At 41.3% G+C, this 21,460-nt stretch overlaps 2 protein-coding genes across 6 annotated transcripts in view; one reads left to right on the top strand and one right to left on the bottom strand.

Moving 5' to 3' along the window:
• Window positions 1-21,460, bottom strand: part of LOC119015380 (cytidine and dCMP deaminase domain-containing protein 1-like) — a 542,642-nt gene that overhangs the window by 43,469 nt on the left and 477,713 nt on the right. The gene's annotated exons all lie outside the window — the stretch shown is intronic.
• LOC119015382 (fibroblast growth factor 14-like) overlaps window positions 1-21,460 on the top strand; it is a 65,096-nt gene that overhangs the window by 4,981 nt on the left and 38,655 nt on the right. The window contains exon 1 of one of the 3 annotated variants that reach the window (XM_037091316.1): window positions 6,774-6,891. The exons of the other annotated variants lie outside the window; for them this stretch is intronic. Within the exon in view, the coding sequence (XP_036947211.1) occupies window positions 6,822-6,891 (70 nt within the window). The 5' untranslated portion in view covers window positions 6,774-6,821. Of the gene's footprint in view, window positions 1-6,773; window positions 6,892-21,460 lie in introns of those variants that run through there. 3 annotated transcript variants of the gene reach the window in all.

Below are 21,460 nucleotides of genomic sequence, written 5' to 3'. Positions count from 1 at the left end.
GCCGCTTGCCAACACAACACTGCCTGCAATATTCAGTGTCACATGACGGGTTATGTTTTTTTTTGTGTCCTCTGGGCTCTGTGTTTCCACCATAATTCCTTTTTTTATATTGTGCTCCTCTTTGCCTTTTTGATGAATTGGCTTGAAGCTAGACTTGCTGGCTCCATGAGAGAGCGTGTGTGCACTCCTGTGATACAGGGATATTAACAGCGCTCAGCCCAACCTCCCCACTGAAGTCGCCCTGCAGTTTCAAACTTCGTCTTTAGTCGTGGAAATCATTAAATTGACAGTCTATGAGCCACTGTTTCATTTTTGGTATATTCATGTGTGATTTTTGTCCTTTTGAAGTTAAAATAAATAAATGATGATATTGTGAACACTTCCATTGAACATATTACATGTGCTTGTCTTTCTGTTAGATTGGCCACAATATACTGAGAGATGAAACAGTGCCTGATTTTGATTAAAGCAGCTATTATGAACTTTTTATTAATTCTGGTTGGCCCTTTTGATAACAGCAGTATGAAGACCGACACCTCCTTTGGTACAGATCTTGATCAGACTAGCAGGTAAAAGAAAGATTAAACTTATTTTGAATAATGACTGATGTGGAGCTCCTGAGCAAGCCAGTAGATGGACCTTGAGTCAGTGTTATGTTTGTCAAATTAGTTGATCGATCGAAATCCAACCCCCCCTTGCCAGAACTGGATAGACTTTGCAGAATGGTTTATGTGCAGAGTTTGATGCTAGGGGGCTGTTTCTTCGCTGTGTTTATTTTCTATGTGCTCGGTGAAAATCTGATTTTAAGAGGCGGGCCTTCCGGTATGATTCGTGACATCACAGATGGTTTAGAAGCCAATCCTGATCCACTGTCACGATGGCAGCTTTCTGCTTAAACCATGTCAGGCACAACGATTTGTATTTTCTTGTATGCCATAATACATGTCTGCAGGGGATGTTTAGCTAAATGAAAACACAAAACATTAGCTTCTCAACTTGCTTTCCCCTTTTTATGTAATTGTAACTTGAATACCTTTAGGTCTGCGTGGCAAAGTATACAAATGTAATCCATTACACTGGACTCTGGTAAACTTGTGCTTTTCACTAGTTTGTTGACTCAATCATTAATTGTCCTGTATCCTAATCCATTATTCATCAATCCAGATGTGACAGTATGCTATTATACTATATTGAACACGATTGTGACAGGCTCTGTGTCTTCGGTGTAACGCCAACCGTAGAGGTGTTGTTTAGATACTTAAATGCAAGTGACTGCAAACGAGAGTTCAGAAACTCGGCCTTTGCATATGTCGATTTGTCACGTGAGGTGATCGGCTAATGAAAGAATGCCTCACCCGCCCACGCGCAGTGTGAATGCAAAGAAGAACAGTATGTGCTGTGCACCGTCTCCGAGAGAAAACCAGCGAGTTCCCGCCAGCTTCCTGCAGCCGGGCTCGCAGATTTATAGCAGCAGGCACAATTTAGCTGTCGCCCTCTCTTTTAATTAAAGAAAGCGTATGAAGTCTCTCCCATGGCGTTTAAGTGTGCATGTGTGGATTTAAGTGTAATACACACAGCAGTTGGTGGTGAAATATGGAGCGGGCCGCGGACGGGGAGGTGGCAGTTTCGCTGACTCAGCATTTGTTGGCGCTTTTCCTCTGAATTGCACTGTTTAGCAAAGATCCACTGGGAGGAGAGGAAACAGCTTTGTTTAGTGTGGAGGGAAGTGCACGGTATATGTTGGCTTGCATCAGTACGTCCGTGGGTAACTCAATAAGAAGCGAGCTAAAAGTTTCAGTGTCGCCCTCAAGTCGCCTTTTTCCTTAAAATGTTTATCATGAATTTCTATTTAAAGATCTGTTTCTGTTTCTGTCACTATCTACGGTTAAAGTTTCAACAGTGATGCGTTTAGGCTGTGGCAGAAAGAAACGCAAGGGAAATAGCTGAAAGAGACTAAACCTTTGAGGAAACACAGCCCCAGTGTCAGGTCGCAGCGGGCCGATCACACAAGCTGGCGATCGGACGAGCTGCCTGTATGATTGAAACCACACCGGAGTGTAATGTCAGTTTGGCTTTGTTCACTTTTTTTTTTTCCATCTGTGGATGTGGGGGATCACTGTTGGACTGGCATGATTTACCTGCTCTGGCAGATCAGAGGCTGAGTAGAGTGGCTCAGTAGGGGGGGCACACTATTTAGCACGGCTAAATTCAACAGGGAAAAAACAAAGGGTATTTCTTCAATTTCACTTTGGTCTTGTGCCCTGCTGTAAAAACCCCCTGTCTGCACGTTTTTCTTATGACTTGCACCTAGCCAGCCTGTTATGAGAACCAACCCCAACCCATCCCGACCCACAAAACAACTTTATGTGTTATAACAGCACTCTTGTCGCTACTGAAATATGACAGAGGTGCTGATCCGGCTGCTAGGGGTGGAGGAGTCCGGCCCAGAATGCTTTCTCTCCTATATTTTCAACTGCTTTCTACCCTGTTCAGTAATGGGAGGATTTGGTCTAAATAAAGGGAAAAAAAAATAAATGAATGAAAACAACAAGGGGGAACAAGGGGTCCAAAAAGCTACCTTGATACCTTCAACCCAAGTATTATTCCACCAAGAGCTGCCATGGCACAGTGCGATGAAAAACACTTCAAGGATAAAAAAACAATGAGCTAAAAGTCCAGCTAGCCAGGATAGGCGAGCTAGCTCTGACTGCTGACTGCTGGACAGCTCCCACAATGTAAAAGTTACATCACGACTACCTGTCACTTTAGCAGTCCTGCGAGAGAGAGAGTTAAATGCGCTCCTCACTCGGAGCCTTGCAGCTGCATTAAAAGACACCCCATGCGAACGTGATTTCAAACTGTTCAATAAATAGGAGAGGCTTCTGTCAGCTAACAAGCAACAGTTGAGTACATGCATGCATCGTCTTCTGTGAATGACTAGTGTGTGTGTGTGTGTGTGTGTGTGTAGGCAGACTTAACCCCCGGAACTCATCTTTCTTTAAATATGTGTTCGGTGATGAGGTCAGGTCCCGCTGCTGTTTCTGTTCGAGACAGCTGAAACTGTGTGAATGGACTTCCAGTGTTGGAAATGGGACTCCCTCAGCATCAGTATCATTCATTGTTAAAAGGAATAAGGCACAAAGTTACTCAATGTCTTGTGTCCCGCGTGGCGTGACCCAGATAGAGACTTTCACCCTTTATAGCACATGTGGGCGTGTGCGTCCACGCATTCACGTACACACACAAGCCGGCTCACCTCTGGAGAGTTGCCATTAAGGCATTGTACTTTATATTTTATTCAAACACTGGAGTACAGCTGTGGGGTTTGTGCCAACTTGGATCTGTCTCTGTAAGTGAAAGGCCCACAAACACACACACACACACACACACTTTAGATTTATGTTGTTGAGTTTGTTGTGTTTATATACACTATATCCTCATCATGTTTTCATCAAGCTGGCCACAAAGGCAGTTTTGTGTCTCTCTCTCTCTGACTGTTTCACAGTTGCATGCAGTTACATTGTCCAAAAAGTGATGAGTTGACAAAATAGTGACAGACATCATAGTGATGTCTGTCCTCTAAGGTCGCACAGAGGATTTTGGTGCAGTCCTCTAATATGCTCCCTTGATGCGTGTGTGTGTGTGTGTGAGAGTGTGTGAGTGGACTCATTAGCCCATGTCCTCGTCGTCCCGAACACACTGAGTCTGCAGAAAGACTTTATGACTTTGTCTGCTTTCATCTGAACATGTACGTCATACCTCACACACACACACACACAAACACACACACACACACACACACACACACACACACACGAACACACCCACCCACACACACACACACACACTTGCAAGCTGTCAACTAATCACACCCGTCACAAACACGTACAGCGTTGTCACACAGGTCAGTTATATAATTGGACCAGAATAAACCAAACTGAACTAAGCTTTGCAGGTGAAGAAGCAAAAAAACTGATCCAATATCTCTTATGCAAATTAAGATGTTACGTTTTTTTATGGCTTCTGCTGTTGTCTCATACACTTGATTACAGTTTAGTATGAAAACATGCACCAATTAAAGCACCCATAATTAATATTTTTGTTATTATAATCGATCTCATATGCTGACATACAGAATTATTACCTTTCAGTGTTTGAGCTATTGTGCAGAGGTTTGGGGCCACACATATAAAAGTTCACTGCAATCACTCTGTACTACAGAAAAGAGTCATAGGTTTAGTTCATAATGCTGGATGTGGGGATCACACTAACTCATTATTCTTAAAGTCAAAAGCATTCAAATACACTGACCTTGTAGATTTTCAAACAGCACAAATACTGTATAGGGTGAAAAAATGATCTAAAATATTCAAAAACTATTCTTCGATAGAGAGGGGACTGTGATTTCAGCTGGAAACTAAATCTAAAAGTTCTGACTGTACGCACAACACTCACAAGTTTTTTCTGCATGGGTTTGTGGTACAGAAGTTGAATCGAGGTCCAAACACAAACCAGTTTAAATTTTTTTTTGTAGAAAAACATGATTTTCACTAGGTACACGGATGCAGAAGGGCTTAAAAATCCACCAGGGGATTATGATGGTTCTTGTATTCGATGTGTAGATATGTAGATAAGCATGGTGAGAGGTAAGTGGATGGTGGTGAATACATACCTAAATTATTATAACATATGTAATTAATTATGGGAATGGTACATGTTTATAGAAGACAAAATAAATCAATATATATGATATAATACATAAGATAATGGTTGATATACTTAATGTTTGTATATACATATATTACCTGTTTATTTATTTATGCACTCATAAGAAATGATTAAATAAGGGTTACAATAACCCTAACCCTAATCTGAAATACGAGACTGTGTATGTTCATATGTATGCTTACTTATTACTTAGAAATATTGATTAGAGTCGCTTTAAATCAGCAACTTAGCGCGCAAGAAGCTGGTTGGGCTGGTGGGGGAGACTGTGGCAGCCGGCGATGTTGACACGAGTACATCAGCAGAGTAGCAGTGAGAGGTGTGAGGTCATAATGGCTGTGCTGCGTACCTGATTGAACACGACTGAGCATTAGTAAACAGCTGGTGGCCAGGCAGCGCGTGAACGAGCCGCTGATGGAAGAGCGCGAATGGAGCTGCTGACGCAAGCAGGGCATCGGCACTCTGCTCCAACTATTGATATGCTAGATATATTGTTTTAGATGGATTGCAGTTTTCTTTTTACATACAACCAATAGACAGACGGTATATTCTGAGCTTTCAGGGAGGACACTGAGAGTCTGAATGGATAAACTTGCTGCTGAATGTTGATTTGACACATTCACTGTTTCACGTAAGGGACTATTTATTTGGTAGAAAGTAGTTTCCCCACATAAAATGCCCACCCCATTGTGGTCTGTGGCCTACCCTGGCAACAGGTGCATTGTTTCTTAAAAAGGAAAGGCGCTTTTGAGATTTTTCCCCATGATGTTTTCAATGCCGTATGTATATTTTGTCTGTATTGTACAGGTCCGTTCACTAAACATCTTTCTTCAGTATAAGCCGGTGCATTAAACGTCAAATGTTAAGGCACTAGACCTCTTATCTGCCATCGACCGCCCTGTTGCATTCCTTAAGGTGAAAGACAGCAGTTATTGTAGGGTGTCGAACAACGAAAAAACAGCCAGTGTTGTTGATTACAGTGTGACTCAGCAATGGAAACACTATAATTTTCAAAATGAAGCAATTAGGGAAAAGAGGAAAGGTGACTGCGTGCGTCTGTGTGCATTCACGTGTGTGTGTGTGTGTGTGTGTGTGTGTGTGTGTGTGTGTGAGGGAGTGAGTGTGAGTGTGTGTGTTTGGACAGCTCTCGCTCCAGGTTTCTGTCAAGAGGGAGTGAGTGTTGAGTGTTATTTTTTTTTTTTTCCCAAGTGCACTTAAAAAGCAGCAGGGCATCAAAGGCTCCACCAAGAAGTGTTTTCTCAATGATAAGAAGCTGACTCGCTGCATAAAAATGTGTTTAATTGGCATGGCTGGAGATGCCGGATATACAGAGTCACCGTGTTAAAGCACTAGGCCGATTATACGCTCCATTTTTCTTTTGACAATATAATCCCAACTCAAGGTGGGCTAGCTTTCAACCATTGTACACAGACGCTGGCTCAGTAGCAGTTATCTATAGTACTGTGTTTGGCCTTTAGTTCAGCATTAAAGATAATTCTTTACATTGAAGCAGTAGATTGACAAACAACCCCAAATCATGGTATGATAAGTGCATTATTCCAGCTGTGTTACAAGCTTTTACGTCCATTAAAGTATGTTTTTTTTTGTGGAAACAAGGCCAAAGCTAACCTAAGACTTTTGGTCTAACTATAAAAGTAAATTCAAAAGAAAAGCTAAATATAATGCAAACACTGATATGAAGACCAAGTGGCTTCCATCACAGATGACTTCTTACTCTGTAGCCTTTTCTTAGCACCTCTTCTCTTTATCTCTTTCTGCCACTTCTTTACTCCCCCTTTGTTCTATCGCTCCCTCACACACACTTGAGCCGACTTCTTTCCTTGTCTGTGCTAACCTTTTGCTTGATGACAGCCCTGGCATGACATAATGGCCATATCTGTCTCACTGTGTATGTGTGTGTGTGTGTGTGTGTGTGTGTGTGTGTGTGTGTGTGTGTGTGTGTGTGTGTGTGTGTGTGTGTGTCCAAGTCAGAGGCAGTGGTGGGGGAGTCCAGGCAGTTTGAGGACTGAGTTTTCACAGGGCCAATGGGCTGGTGTTTACAGGTGTGTGTGCGTGTGTGTGTGAGTGTCTTGGCCATGGATTTTGAGTTTATCCTGAATGTAGCAGAAAGGAGAATAAAGGCTGCTTTGGGAAAAGCTGATGCAGGTAAGATAGTCTTTACACTGGTCACAGATGTGTTAATTAAAGCTGCACCTCATGATTATTTTCTTTATAGATGGATCAGATTATTTCATATTTAACTGATTAATTGTTTATTCTCTAAAGTGTACAAAAATTGTGAACCCAGAGCCCAGAGTGATTTCTTCATGTGTCCAGCCACAGAATAGATTTTTCATTTACTATCACAAATAACAAAGAAGCAGCAAACTCTCTACATTTAAGTAGGTGGAACCTGCAAATGTTTGACATTATTGCTTGAAAAGTTTAACTGATTATGAAAATAGCTGGCATTTGATTTTTTAAATTGTATTTCTATCTAATAATTGATTAATCCTTAGAAAAAGGAAAAAGAGAATAGAGACAGCATGATGACAAAATTAGTGAAACTATATGTAACACCCTCCAACAATGCCAGAATCTACATTCTGATGTACGGTAGCAGCCTTGACTATTTGTCATGCTTTTCTGTGGTTTTGTCTTGATTTGAACTATAAATTGTATTTTATATTGTTTGCAACTTTTCAAACTAGCAAAAAAATCATTTTGGGATTATTGCTAATGGGAAATTGGATTTCTTTTTTCTTTTGCCGAAAAGGACTCTTTTGAGTCTCAATTATATGCTCGGTTAAAATAATTTTAAGGCTGTGCCAGGGTGACAAAACACCAGCTCCTTCTCCATCCTTTGTTAACTTGAACTGAGGCTGAAATGGGTCCAAAAAAAACGCTGCCCATTATCACTTTTCACTAAATAACACATCATAAAAGAGTGGAGACAAAACCTGGTTGACCTCATCCACTTCACAGGTCGTAAGAAAACAACGACCTGAATTTAAAGACGTGTAATGTCAGACAAGCCTTCTTTTGATCAGACGCTTGATAGGACAAACATGTCTGGAATTTCCAAAAAGGCCAAAAATACTATAGGCGTAATATAACATTTGATTTCTATGATTACTGAGCCCAACACAATTTGGTAATTCTGATCAAGTATGTGAAATTAGACTGAAAATGTGAGCGTTCACATCATACATTTGTGGTTTAGGTGTAGCTGTGTGTAAATATGTTCAATCCACCAACTCTGAACTATTGCACTTGTTGAGTGTTGTGATTGTAAGGTAGTCACACACACACAAAATCAAAGCTGTGATGGTGAATTAAACACGAGGTGGCAAACACCCCCGTGAATGCAAATACTGTCCCACACGTGTCAGAGTAGGTGATAATTCACTGGGCAACACAAGCTCTCTTAATCAGCAGAATGTGTAGGAATGTGCGGCCACAGAGCATGTTGACCGATTTATGAAACCAATTCAAGACACGATTTGAAACGTAAATGAAACTGGGGACCATCGTTAGATGGGAACACTACGGTTGTGATGCCAGCTCAGTTTGTATGATGCAGTGGAATAAACTGCATGAAGGAAGTGAGTTTGGCGAAACAGATGAACTGTGCCAGATTTATTCAATATGCCTTACACCCTTGGACAACTGTTCATCTATGTTAGTACACTCTTACCAGTTTTTTTCAATTCCTAACACAAATGTCTATAGGACACAACATTTTGTGTTACTTTAAACTGAAAGTGAAGGGACCCCTGGCCCATGTAGGGGCAGCACTGGTGGGGTCCAACACCCACTGGAAACATACTGCACTTTGTGCCGAGTATACAGACACAGCTCTCACTTTGTTTATACAGGGACCAGATAGCTCATAGCAACGACCCCAGTACCCCACACTCCTGCAGGCTGTAGGACTCCTCTGAGTCCACAAAACGAATGAAGACGTACATGTATGTAGCTGCTAACTACAAACAACACTCATCACAGCTTAACAATGCTATGTTGAAAGAATGTTATTTTGAAAAATACATGTAAGTAACACTGTGATCCTATCCTCTCACTGAACTCTCCTCTCATTGTGTGGAAACAAGAGATCCAAATCATTTTGAAGCTGCTATGTTATAATAATTGTCCACTACTCTAACTTTTCCAAAATGGCAACAGAAATGACTTTAATTCAAGCTGACCTGAGGCAATCGGAAGGTTGAAAAGGAGAAAATGAAAGTCTTCACCTCTGTTAAAATGCCTTTCATGTTGTGTTTTGATAGCTAACAAACTCTCTGATGAACCGCTTCTTGTGAAATGAGGAGAACGGGAGCAGTTTCATGCCTTTTTTTTCCCTTCCAATTTTAAATGAATTGTAATGCATGTTAACACTCATCTCAAATCCATTATCCTGTTCTCTCTAAGGCCCTCGATAATGGACCGAGTTGTAAAATGGTATTAGTGTTTTTAATACCCAAGTCATGTGTGCCGTATTCAAGCCTGTATCCCCTCTTAAATCGCCCTTTTACCTGTTCGAAGTGTGCCTCTTAGATCCGTACTGTGGCACAGTTTGGATTAGATGCAGTATTTCAGTCGGCTCGCGGACTGAATGGGATCCTCAAATGCACAGTGCTGCGGTTCACAATGTCACCGAGAGGGATTTCTGCACACACACACACACAAACACACACACACGTTTAAATACTGTATAGAGGCTTCCTTTAATCCAGCAATGTGGGAAAAACAGATTAGTCAGAGGTCTCTGCAGTGTTACTGTCAGCCTCAGAAGTGTGTTTGCACCCTCTTTATACCCCTGCCTGTTGTCATGTCACTATTATGTACCTAAAAAGGACAGTTATGCTGCATCATCTCAGTTTTAGAGTCGACAAAGCTAGTTTTCTGTCTTTCTTTTTTTTTTTTTTAAATCACTTTGTTGGTTATTGAATGCATTTGTCTGCCGAAGTGTTTCAGCCAGAAATCCCATATGACCACAAACAATGCAGAAGATCCTCCTCCAAAACTCTACCACCTGCTCAGTTATCGTCCTCCTGCGCACGGCTGTGGGCGGCACTGAGACGCTCTCCTTTGTCGAGCATGGAATGCTTAACAAAGTTTTATCTCTTGTCACATTTCTACCTACGCTCCGTCTTCCCATTATTCAAAACTAATTTTGTGTCTTGCTCAGTCGGGCGCACATACAGGAGCGTGTGAAAGCGCTCGGCAAGGAGCAGTAACGCTAATCTGTCATCAGAGCTAATCTGCTTCTTTGGGGAAACAGGGAGCAGATAGACGAAATATAGTCACTGTTTGAAAAATCAAGGGGGATTAAATCAACTCTGTTTGTTTGATTGTGGTGCATCAGAAGACTTTGGCAAGCATTAAAGTCTGCAAACCAGCGTCCCAGCCAGGACGTGGCTTACTCATTACAGAGAGGCCAGCAGGCTACCAGTGATGTAAAAATGCCAAGGCATGAGAATATAACCACTGTCATTACTCATTAATGGCTCAGGTCATGAAAAGTGCAGCGGACTGGGAGTTGTGGTTTCGCTGAGATTGGAAGAGTGCAGCTACTGGGAAACCGCTTCATTCTGCTGCGGCTGTGAGCGCAACCACACAGAGTGAATTAGTATTGACCAATGTCTTACATTTCTCTGACAGTGGTCAAGCATGCACTGTATACAGTACTCACATTCTCTAGCACTACACTGCAATGAAATGTTTGCACTTAAAGTAACGCTACTGCAGATGTGAAAAATGTATGAAATAGGACAAATTGCCTCCAGTGCTGTCACTCAGGGGCTAAGTTGCAGACTTGGAGTGTCTTCACAAATTGATATCACTACTCTCACATAAAAAGGCAATCCTGAAGATTTCTGGAAGCAGCAAAAGCAAAAACTGCTTCCTGGAGATCCAGTGTTGTCTGTGTGACGTTATGTACAGACTTATTAATGTACATATTCATGAAGTCCAACACTTGATGCCACGGCCACATTCCCAGTGTTTTTCATATTGTCTTTTCTCATCTTGACAATTTAATAGAAAATGACCACGGATGCATTTCCTTATGTTAGAACTTGGTGGACGCAGCTCCCGAGCAACACGTCCCATGCTTCCAGTTTGATTTCAAGGTATCTGGCGTCCTGGGATGTTCTTGCAAACAAACGCGAGTAACTAATAAAAAGCAGTGACGGTGAGAGTCCAGGTGAAAGCTTGCAGTCCCACGGAAGTAAGCCGTCAAATCCAGTCATGAAGCGCAGGTTAAGCAGAGCCGAGTTTGGATGACTGAGAGGGGATGAAGCAGTTTCACGGCAGTCCGTTTCGCTGGCTGCACTGTGAGATCTATTTAAAGAGAGACCGAGGGAGCGCTTTTATTACACTGCTTTAACTGAGTGATCCATCTGTGTTTCTGTTTATTGCTGAAATTGCTAGTGCTTATCTTTTGTGCTTAACACTCGAAACTTAGGGTATGATGTGATAAAAGTTTTGCGGAACAAATGGTTGTGTCCTATTATACAACAAAGCTGACTGTTGCGCTGTATTTTCACCTTATATAAAACATTTTCAAGCACTCTGTCACCTCCTCTGAGCTTTGACTTTCAGGAGGATTCCTCCGCTCCAGTCTCTGTAGTTATCTCTCTCTCTCTCTCTCTTCACTCCGTCCTCCCGTCTTCCTCTCTACTTCTGACTTTTTTTTGGGTGGGTTGGGGGGGGGAGATCTGGAGCGATTATGTAACCACTCTGACGCAGAAGTCCTTCCATTTTCAGCCGTTATCATTTTGTGTGGAAAATTGTCACTGATGACTTAAGCCTCCGAATAGGCCCATACCTGCTCTGGCAGCTGCCGGTGACCTCCGAGCTCTCTAGATAAATCCCAAAATGAAGGGAGACGACTGGAAATAGCATTCTGTCAAACCACCTCTGTAAGAACCATTGCTATATTTAGATTGCGTTTGCTGAACATATACTAAATATGTTTTTTTCCCTCAAGCCCAACTCTTGCTTTGTCTTTCTTCCATAATCGGAAATAATGCGATTTTATTTAATGTTTGACTTTATTCTTTTTTGTAAAAGTCCATTAACTGCCAGGCATAAGAGATGAGGGAAAGTTAGAGCAGACTATTTGTTTTCATACACAGCCCCTGTCCACAGTCTTTGCTTTTTCTTTCTTTCTTTTTTTTTTATTTTTTTTTTATAGTTGTTCACTCTGGGGAAAAAGGCATGACTAACATGAATTGACTTTCACTGTTATGACTTCGCACTTCAAAGTACCAACAACACCAGAAATATTAGAACGGCACTTCCTGGGGATATCCCCTTAAAATGTCCCTGAAGATGAAAACAGGGAGCTTTTAAAGGACAGATCAATAGTTGTATGCGAGGTGTTTAGTGGACCACGGTCCATGAAACCCCTTTATTACTGAGGCCTTGCTGTTGTGAAGGGAGGTACTCAACCTTGGGGGTGTGCAGACATGCTCTTGATAATGAATACAGTTAAAATACACAGTAAAATGTCTGTCTACTGTAATTGACTATATGAATCATTGGGGGTTTTTTTCACACTGTGAATTGTACTACACAAAACCAGTGTAATGGCATATTTAAAGATTGTTTTTTTTAGGATTTAAGCAGACCTATTGACAGAAAAGGCACAAAATATTCATAGTCATACTGTTCAACTCACAGGATCATGTTGTTTAACAATAGCTGGCTACTTATCTCTGCTGTTGTTCATGTTAAATGAAAAATTACAGGGTAAAACAATGTGTAATAGGATTTCCTGAAAAATCCTGTAAAATTGTTCTCAGTCTTGTCATTTCCAGATTAATCATACAGTCCTAATGCAGAAGAGTGTATATTTATCAAGGCTTCAGATATACAGGTTGATTAAGTTAATCAAATAGAGCGCAACTTACATTTTAACAATAATATAAATGTACCAGTTTATGACCTGATACAGTCTAATAGAAAACAAATTCAGTAAAGCATTCACCCAAGTTTGATTATTATTCATTCTTTAGTGTATTTATTATATCATTTAGAAGTTTTGTTTCAATGTTGTAGCTGTAAGTCTAACAGCACTGACACAAATAATGAAACTACTAGTGTTAATACTATATATTTTTTTAATTACAAATGAAAATATAAAAAAATAGAATATGAATGAAAGTTACATTTTCATGAATTTTAGAATATCTTTAGTATTTCCGCCCACCGACTTTAATGATAGCAGGCACTGGACCAACCAACACGGGGGAAGAGTCTATGACAGTCTTGAAGGAGTTCTGTCAAAGCTTTGAGGTGTGTTTGGGCTCGTTATCCCACTGCAGTATGAATAAACTGCTACTTTTTGAGTCTTCTGTTAATTATTTAGTAAATTCTTGCTTTTCTAACTCCCAGGGAACTACGTTTGATGTGTTTATCTGTAACACAGAAGGTTCTTTCTTTGTCCATGTATTGGCAGCAAACTTCTGTTGTGCTTTCAGGTGCCACACATGCAGCGAGAGCTTCTCTCTTGCATGGCAGCCTCTCGGGCCATAGCACTGCAACGCTGACACCTGTGATAGTTTGTGTTTCCTTCCTGATGGTGGCAGTGACACAACTGTGTCATGCACTTTATACTCAAACAGTTGTTAGAACATTTGATCTTGGGACCTGTAACTGCTTTGAAATAGCTCCATGTGACTCCCCTGACTTGTTCAAATCAATAACGTGCTCTTTCAGATCAATGCTGAGCTCCGTAGACTTTCCCCATTGTAGTGTGTGCAGCTGAGTCTGATGGCTGTATGAAACGCGCCCTATTAAAATGGACCCAGAAAAGTCACCAGCTATTATCAGGATCGCTCAGAAGAAGTTAAAAGGCCATGATACAGAGAACATTTCATTCACACAACTTCCTATAATCAGCTAAATTGATCAGTTTGCTCTATGTATATTTTTGGTCCAGCAGATTTGGTCCCATTTTCAGAAGATTATAGATTCATTACTGAACCAAACTTCATAAAGTTTTTGCTCTCGTTCCATCATAAAATGAGAGTTGTAGAAGTCCTTGGAACTGAAGACTGCCACGATAAACAAGTTCATTACAAGTGGATGTAAACAGTTGATAGAAAATCATGGTGGAATGGAAGGAAGGAAAATGTTGAATTGATTTAATCAGACTAAGTTATTGACTCAACATGAAAGAAAACTTTTTATAAAAGTAGATGGAAACCTTACATCTAATTAAAACACTATCACCTTTTAAGGAAAATAATTTTTTTTAAATGTACATTCACACTCGTGAAAGCTGCACACATTAACATCTGGAAGCTTCCAGGTGCAACTGCTGTTATACCACTTTTACACCGAGATTAGCGCGTGTACACAGGTTATTTCCAAACTCAATAATATTCGGATATTAAGCTGATCAAACCACACAGAGGCCCCTGACAGCGCTGACTTTTTAAAAATATCTTTAACTTCATGCTTCAGTGTTCAAGCGCTGCATGACAGAGACGGATGGAAAGATATTAAAAAGCCGGCGGGCCTCAACTTCAACGCACGTCGTGGCGCGGAGCATGAAAAGGAGAGTAAATGAGCTTGTTCGCCCAGCAGGGTGTCGAGTTCACATCAAATACCCGTGACGACTGCAGGGTTAATTGTCCTGGGAGCAAATCCTGATAATATTCACAATGCACACAAAAAGCGAGATGTTAGCAGGTTTAAGTGGGTATTACAGTGGATAAGTCCTACGCTGAGATCATCTGGCAGGCTGTCAGCTCAATGTGACGCGGCTGAAGTGCATTAAACTCCTTAAGTATGAGATTATAAAGTTTCTGCAAGGGGAAACAACACATCCTTTCTCTTTCCAAAATGGATTTAATAAGCAACGAGAGTGGCGGTTAGTAGAGCTCATACCTCCGTCAAGGCCCAACAAATTGAAATTGACGAAATGTCCTGGGTCTGTTGTCACACTGTTCAGTAGTTTTTTGTGGTATTTTGCTGACAAACCAACCGGAAAGCAAAGAAATAGCCATGGGTGAACTCATAACCTCCTTGGCGGCAGTAATAAAACATACAGATGCTCAGTTCAAAAGTGGTTTGGTCATGTGCTTTTGAGATTCTACAAATATGATTGGTTGAAGTCAGACAGTGATAGACAGATGGCAATCACCTGTTAAGTGTATTTTGAAAGTTCTTGTCCTTTCCCAGAGGACGAAACTCCAGATGCTAGTCAGGTCATACTCGATCCGGTATGACCAGCGAAGCTTATGGTGAGATAACGAAACTAACAAAACTTTGGACAGACATTGCTGTTTAACTGATGCTACTGTGTGGGACTGATGACTTCATGACTCTCACTCTGAAGCAAAAGATCTCAATTTAAATCAACAATGACGCCTCAAGCATATCCACCACCACCTCTGTTCAGAAACAGCCGATAACAGGCAGTAAACAAAGTCCCGTTTATCTCTCCGTCCGCGATGATGCACGTAACTTTGTCTGCGGTTGCTAGGTTACAAAAGGCTGGCTCGTCTTGCTGTCATACCCAATTAACCCCATTATCCCTTATCAGGAAATAATATTTGCTTACTTTAACCATTCCCACTGACAAATTAAGTTAACAGGATCAAAAACCCCTCCCATGTTTCACCGTGTCCATCCTTGCGATATGTATATCCTTGTGAATTCACTAACCTACCCCAGATGTAAAGCCGTTGACGGTGAAAGAAATTTGGGATGAGAGAGGAATAGGTATGACAGAGAGAAAGAGGAGCGTGAGAGGAGGGGGATTCAAGATGCTGGAGACGGTAGACAGAGATGGAGGAAAAAGAGAGGGGGGTGTGAATGAATAATTTAGTCGCTCCATTCCCTCTCTACTCCTCCCTGCTGAGTTGGTGATGTTACAAAGATAGATGAGGGGAAGAAAGGAGGAGAGGAGAGGAGAAGGAGGGAGATTAGACAGGATGAGAGGGGGGGAAGATGAGAGGAAACAAAAATAGGAGAGGTGAAACTGAGAACAAGAAGGGAAAAAGGGGCGAAAGGGGGAGGAGAGGAGAGAAAGGCAGATGAAACATACTGGAGAGTGAACAAGGAAAGGCGGCAAAGAGAGAGGAAAGAAAGGTAAAGGTGAAAGGAAGGAAGAGAGAAGGGAACAAGGAAGAAGAGAAAGGAAAGGAGAGAGAATGAGATGAGGAAAGGTGAATGGAAAGGGGAGGGACATGGAACAGAGTAGTTAAGCAAAGGGGATTAAAGAGAAAGGAGAAGAGAGGAGACAAAAGCTTGTGTGTGAATATGCTTTGCATGCATTTAAGTAACTGTGTGTGTGTGTGTGTGTGTGTGTGTGTGTGTGTGTGTGTGTGTGTGTGTGTGTGTGTGTGTGTGTGTGTGTGTGTGTGTGTGATAGGGACAGAGAGAGATCCATGGGCAGAGCAGGAAGGTAAAGTCACTCGGTGGATGTAATTGATGCCAGATGTGCGTCTGTGCGTGTGTTATCCTCTCAGCATTCAGCAGGTGTCCTCTCCCTCCTTTCGGAGACCCACCTGCGTCACTAATCACTCGTTACCTAGGTAACAGTGGACTTCCCCGTGTCTGCGCTTCTGTGACTGTGAGTGTGTGTGTGTGTGTGTGGGCGGGTGTCTGAGTGTAAATTATGACTCATCCTGCTCAGTTCAGAGTGGCTATCCTCACACTCCTGTCTGGGGAACACCCACCCACATCTGTTGCCTCCCTGTCTGTCTCTCTTCCCCCTTCCTGTCCTCCGTCTCGGGTGTCTCTCCATCATCCCCTCGCTTCCAACTCTTTCCTCTCCCGCTACGCACATCAGTACGGATGATAATGGCTGTTGGATCATCTAACGCTGACCTGTTGCTTTTCTCCTCCTCTGCTGTTTGCTCAGAGCAGGTGAGGAACACATTAATTAGGACGAGCAGCCACGAGCACCGTTACGAAACAAAGAAAAGAGCGCCACCTACAGAGATGCTATGGAACTTTTAATAATAACATGCTCAAATATTAGAAAATATCAGCAGATTTTTGATATTCAATTTAAATAAAACAGATTGTTATCAGCAAAGGCACATATTCTTGTCCCCAGGAAGCCTATAATTTTCAAGTTTAATTAATGATTCAAATCAATAGTTGTTTACTACATGGGTGAGATGAGAACACATGTTCTTATAGAATTGAATTAATTATATTTTGTTATCAACATTTGCTCCTGACCCCTGACTTCAAATAAAAATCACATGTGGGCCTTTGAGTATTAAGTTTGAGAAGCCCCTGCTTTAGTGGGTTCATCCATGGAGGAAAAACATTGCCAAAGATTTCTTTACTGATATGAATTTTGATCTTTAGGTGTTTATTGTCGAGTCACTGAAGGCTGGTAAATCCGACGTTTTTATTGTTGGTTGAATATGACTTGAACTTGTGTGACCCTAACCTGCAGAAAGCAATTTGAAAATATAGATTAGAGTTGTCCGAGTATACACGTCTAAGTCTTATAATAGCGTAGCCATCAATACTGGTGATATTTATATCAGTTTGGGGTCTCGGGGCTTCCGTGGACTTGGATTACACCGTACGAGCTGTGATGGAGCCATTTTTTGTTTTGCTTCTTTACATTTTAAAACTAAAAAACTAACAAAAATGTGGCGCAATGTTCCTTTAACACTCCAGCAACACATACAGCTGAACATCTCAATCCAGATTCTTAAAAGCATGTTGACTGAGAGAGAACTTTTTTTACATAAATGCCTGCTAACATCTAGTTCCTCATCTGGCTTCAAGCACAGTTCCTCCTTTGTACTGTGTTAGTCTATTAACGTTTGGTGAACACACAGACAAACAAAGACCAGAACCAAACAGTCATCACCATCCTCCCACACCCAGCATGTTCAGTACTCTCTCAAGGTAGCGGAGCAGATTTAGTCCCGGCACTGTACAAGAACTTCTTTTTTTGTTCCCTTGTTGGCGTAGGCAGCGCTCCATTGTCGGCGAACAAACACTTTAAAATGTCAAAGACGATAATCTTGCTTCTGGTGTATCAGAGTGACTGTTTAAAGCGATGACTTGGATTAATAAACAATTATTAAAAGGCTTTTTTTTTTTAGACTGAATAATTAACTGAATAATCATGACAATAATCACTGGTTTGCAGCCCTACGGAAATGTCAGGCTGTCGACAAAATAATCAAGGCTCCTTCTCTGAAATATTTGTATGTTTTCTGTAAGTTTGATGCCAAATATATCTGGGAGTTGACGAGATAGGCTCTCTGAAGTTATCTACAGTTATCAATGGTTAAGTACAAACTCCATTGCACAGCCCAATTTTGACTTTTGACCTTTTTATTATGATTCTCCTGCTGCTTTATCAGTAAAGGTTTTCCACATAGTCATTGTAATAATGAAAATAACTTTATTTACAAAGCGCCCTAAAAAAAAAAAAAAAAGAGCTAACAAAGATTTCTGACAGACAAAGCAAAGAAGGGAAACCCAGGAACACAAAGTAAAAGACTGAAATGGAGAATTTGTTCTGAGGAGAAGCTGAAACAAGAAGGCAAAAAAAAGGGAAACACAAAATGCAAAACAAATATGAATAAAGACAAATACAAAGGGGCAAAATCACATAACTGATATAAAAAGAATGAGATTAAAAAGTGTAAACAAATATAGAAAGGCAGGTCTGTAAAAGTGGGTTTTAAGAAGTGATTTGTAAGAAGTTCTCAGGTGGTTCCAAATCTGAGGAGTCACCTTTAGATTTAAGTTGGACTTGTGCGCACTGGCTCATATGGGATCAGCTTTTCTGCTGTGTTCTGCAGCTTCGGGCCAGACCCAGACAAGCTTTAAAAGTGGCCGGTCGATTCTTAACTTCACTGGGGAGCCAATAGAAGCCCGGTTTTAGAAATGATTTGACGCTGTCCGCTAAAGAAATGAAGTTTTAGGAAGCTGGGCTGCTGTGTTCTGGGAAAGTTCTGTATGACTTTTTCTTCCAGGTCAGAGTGGGACAGCATTAGTTTCCTTGTGACAAAACAGCCACCTTAAAATCTTAAACCTTAGAATCTGACTAGAAATACAATAAACAATAAAATGAATTTGAAGAAATAAACTGAACTTTTGAATGAACTTTGAACCTACCCAAGCAGAAGCGCGTAAAAGAAAGAGGGGTTTATTTATTATGAGAACAAGGAGGTGAAGAAGTTGTGTGTTGTTTCAGTGCCTGTGGAGGGCGCTGCTGCCTCTCTGCAGACAGACATGCAGAAAGGCTTCAAGTACAATAGAGAAGAATGGGAGTGTGTGTGTCTTTTCTCATGTCGCTGCATGTGCATGAAAAGCATTTATTTTTCATTCATGCATAGCGATTGTTTCGAAACTGTTTGTCTGCATGATTTGTGTGTTTTCCCCTTGAAAACTGCTCCATCGAAAAAGAAAGATTTGGATTGGGCATGTTTCTTCTTCTCTCTCTGAAGGGATGGATGATGGAGTAAGTGGCTGAAAGGAGGACGAGGTGTGAAGGTTTTTTCCTTTTGAAGTTTAGGAGCCGCGTCCCGCCTCCCTCCGATGTTATAAAAAGCAGCGGCGGCGATGAATTTTAATGTAAATGTAGCTTTGATTTATTCATGACTCCTCCGCTCGGACTGACCTGGATAAAAACAGCATACACACCAACGCACGCATCCCTCTCTCTTTTTTTTTTATATATATATTTTGTTCTTCTATTTCTGCTGTTGGGAAGACTAAGTAGTTGTGTGTCAGCAACATCAAGGGCAGAAGGAGTACCTGGCTTCCTGTGAAGGACTCTGGGTTTACCCACTGAAATGGGACGAAAGATGATGATCCAGGGTGACAGACCGCTGCTGTTGCCATGTCTGCATGGGTCTATATGATAGCAAAAAACAAAGCAAAGCATATCAGAGAAAAAACAAAAAACAGAATGGCACTGACATATTTTCTGCTCTTAAAGACCAAAGTCTTCTGGTCTGTCTTCAGAACTCCATTTGGCATTATAGCATTTTAACGAGGAGGTTCTTTCTCTTTGACTCTTTTACACTTTTGTCTCGTTCCTGCAGGGTCCTGCACCGCTGCTGATCATTATGTGCCACACACTGTGAACAACCACTGTGTTATTGATGTTCCTCCACTATCAAGGCTGTAATCAGTGAGCTCCCATTGTAACGGCTAATAGACACGCTCTGGTGCCACCTAGTGGGCGCGGGGTAAAAACAAACACTTCATATTCCTGTGATGCATTGGAGAAAACTGTGTCTAGGTGCCTCTATGAATAGCCCGCACGCACACACACACACACATTTACAGAGGCGGATGAAAAGTGTCAGAGAGAGGCCAGTCGCTGTCCATGGTGCTGAAATATTTTGGTTCCGGCCTGTCTTTGACGTCAGGAAGCCCCAAAGCGACATCCGATTATTTTTTAATCGCATATGATTCATCCGCTGCCAAGTTCTTTTTTTTTTTTTTTTTTTGGATCCACACGATGGAAATTGTTTTGTTTTGGCAGAAAGACTGCTAATAAAATACAATAAATGCAGGGTACAAATATGATCAGCACCAATGCTACATCTTTTTTTATATTTATATTTCATTATGATATAATTACTCCTATTATAAGCCTTCACACTTCAGTCTCGAACTGTGTTCACCCAGACTAACTCACATATGGCAATTACAGCAGTTATAATGGCAGCAATCCACATTGTGATTGAAAGGCTTTATCCCCTTTAGGGAAATGACAGCAATCTGCAAATTGAAGGACAATCAACCTATCAGGAAGCAAGATATCTCATATGCAAAGATGACATTTGATTGACAGTGATAGAAATTCTTTTTTTTTTTTTTTCTGGCAGTTAAATGAGATAATCAGATAATTCATTTTATCAGATTTTCTAAATGTCTCCACAAACGTGGGAGTTACGCCTTGTTCTTGGTGCTGAAGGAAATGTCAGACAGCAGGTGTTGAACTGAATTACACATTGTTCCTGAGACTTAGTAGTAAGATTAATATCTGTTTCTGGAGAGATGTTCTTGCTTCTGGCTGATGCATTGGGTCTACTGTCCATCACAGATACCTCCATCTATAGGAAGAGATAGGACACACAAGATTGGAAAAGGTGCCGGGGTTTTCTTTGATATCAGTTTCCCCCCAGAAGAAAGGAACATTTCATTTCGGTACTCTTTGTGTCCAGCTGGGTCCCAGCCCGAGCTCTTTATTCCAGCGAGACGGCTGACCTACATGGTTCACTGGGAAGACACTTTCATGCCGGATTAAGAAATTTGGGCAAAACCTCGAATCGGAGCTTTTCAGAATAACACTCTTTGATTTGACTTTGTCTGGTTGTACGTGCAGTTATAGCCTCAATCGTATCCTTCTATTGCACTTTATGTGTAACCACAACATGAAACATACCGACTCAGCGCAGCTCTACACCCGATACCACATCATGGAAGAAATGTGAGCGTACTGTAGTGTAAGTTTACAGCATGGGCACCTGTTTGAAAGGTACAAGCACGTGCACAGCGGACAAACAGGACATGTGAGGCAGGCAGCCCTCCAGGTTATCGGCCTGTCAATCAGGCCCACCTCCTCTTGCATTTTTAAACCAATCATTCAGGCGGCCTTTCACACGCGTAGGAAAATGTGGGATGAAGTCATGGGCGGTGTAGGTTTTATTGTCTGCGATATATTTTGAAACATATGACTGAGACTTTGTATCAGTCTGAAATAAAATGAATACAT

This window comes from Acanthopagrus latus, chromosome 24 (assembly GCF_904848185.1).
Source record: "Acanthopagrus latus isolate v.2019 chromosome 24, fAcaLat1.1, whole genome shotgun sequence".
Classification (NCBI taxonomy): Eukaryota; Metazoa; Chordata; class Actinopteri; order Spariformes; family Sparidae; genus Acanthopagrus; species Acanthopagrus latus.
The sequence above is the reverse complement of the archived record's forward strand: the minus strand, read 5'-3'. Positions and strand labels throughout refer to the sequence as shown.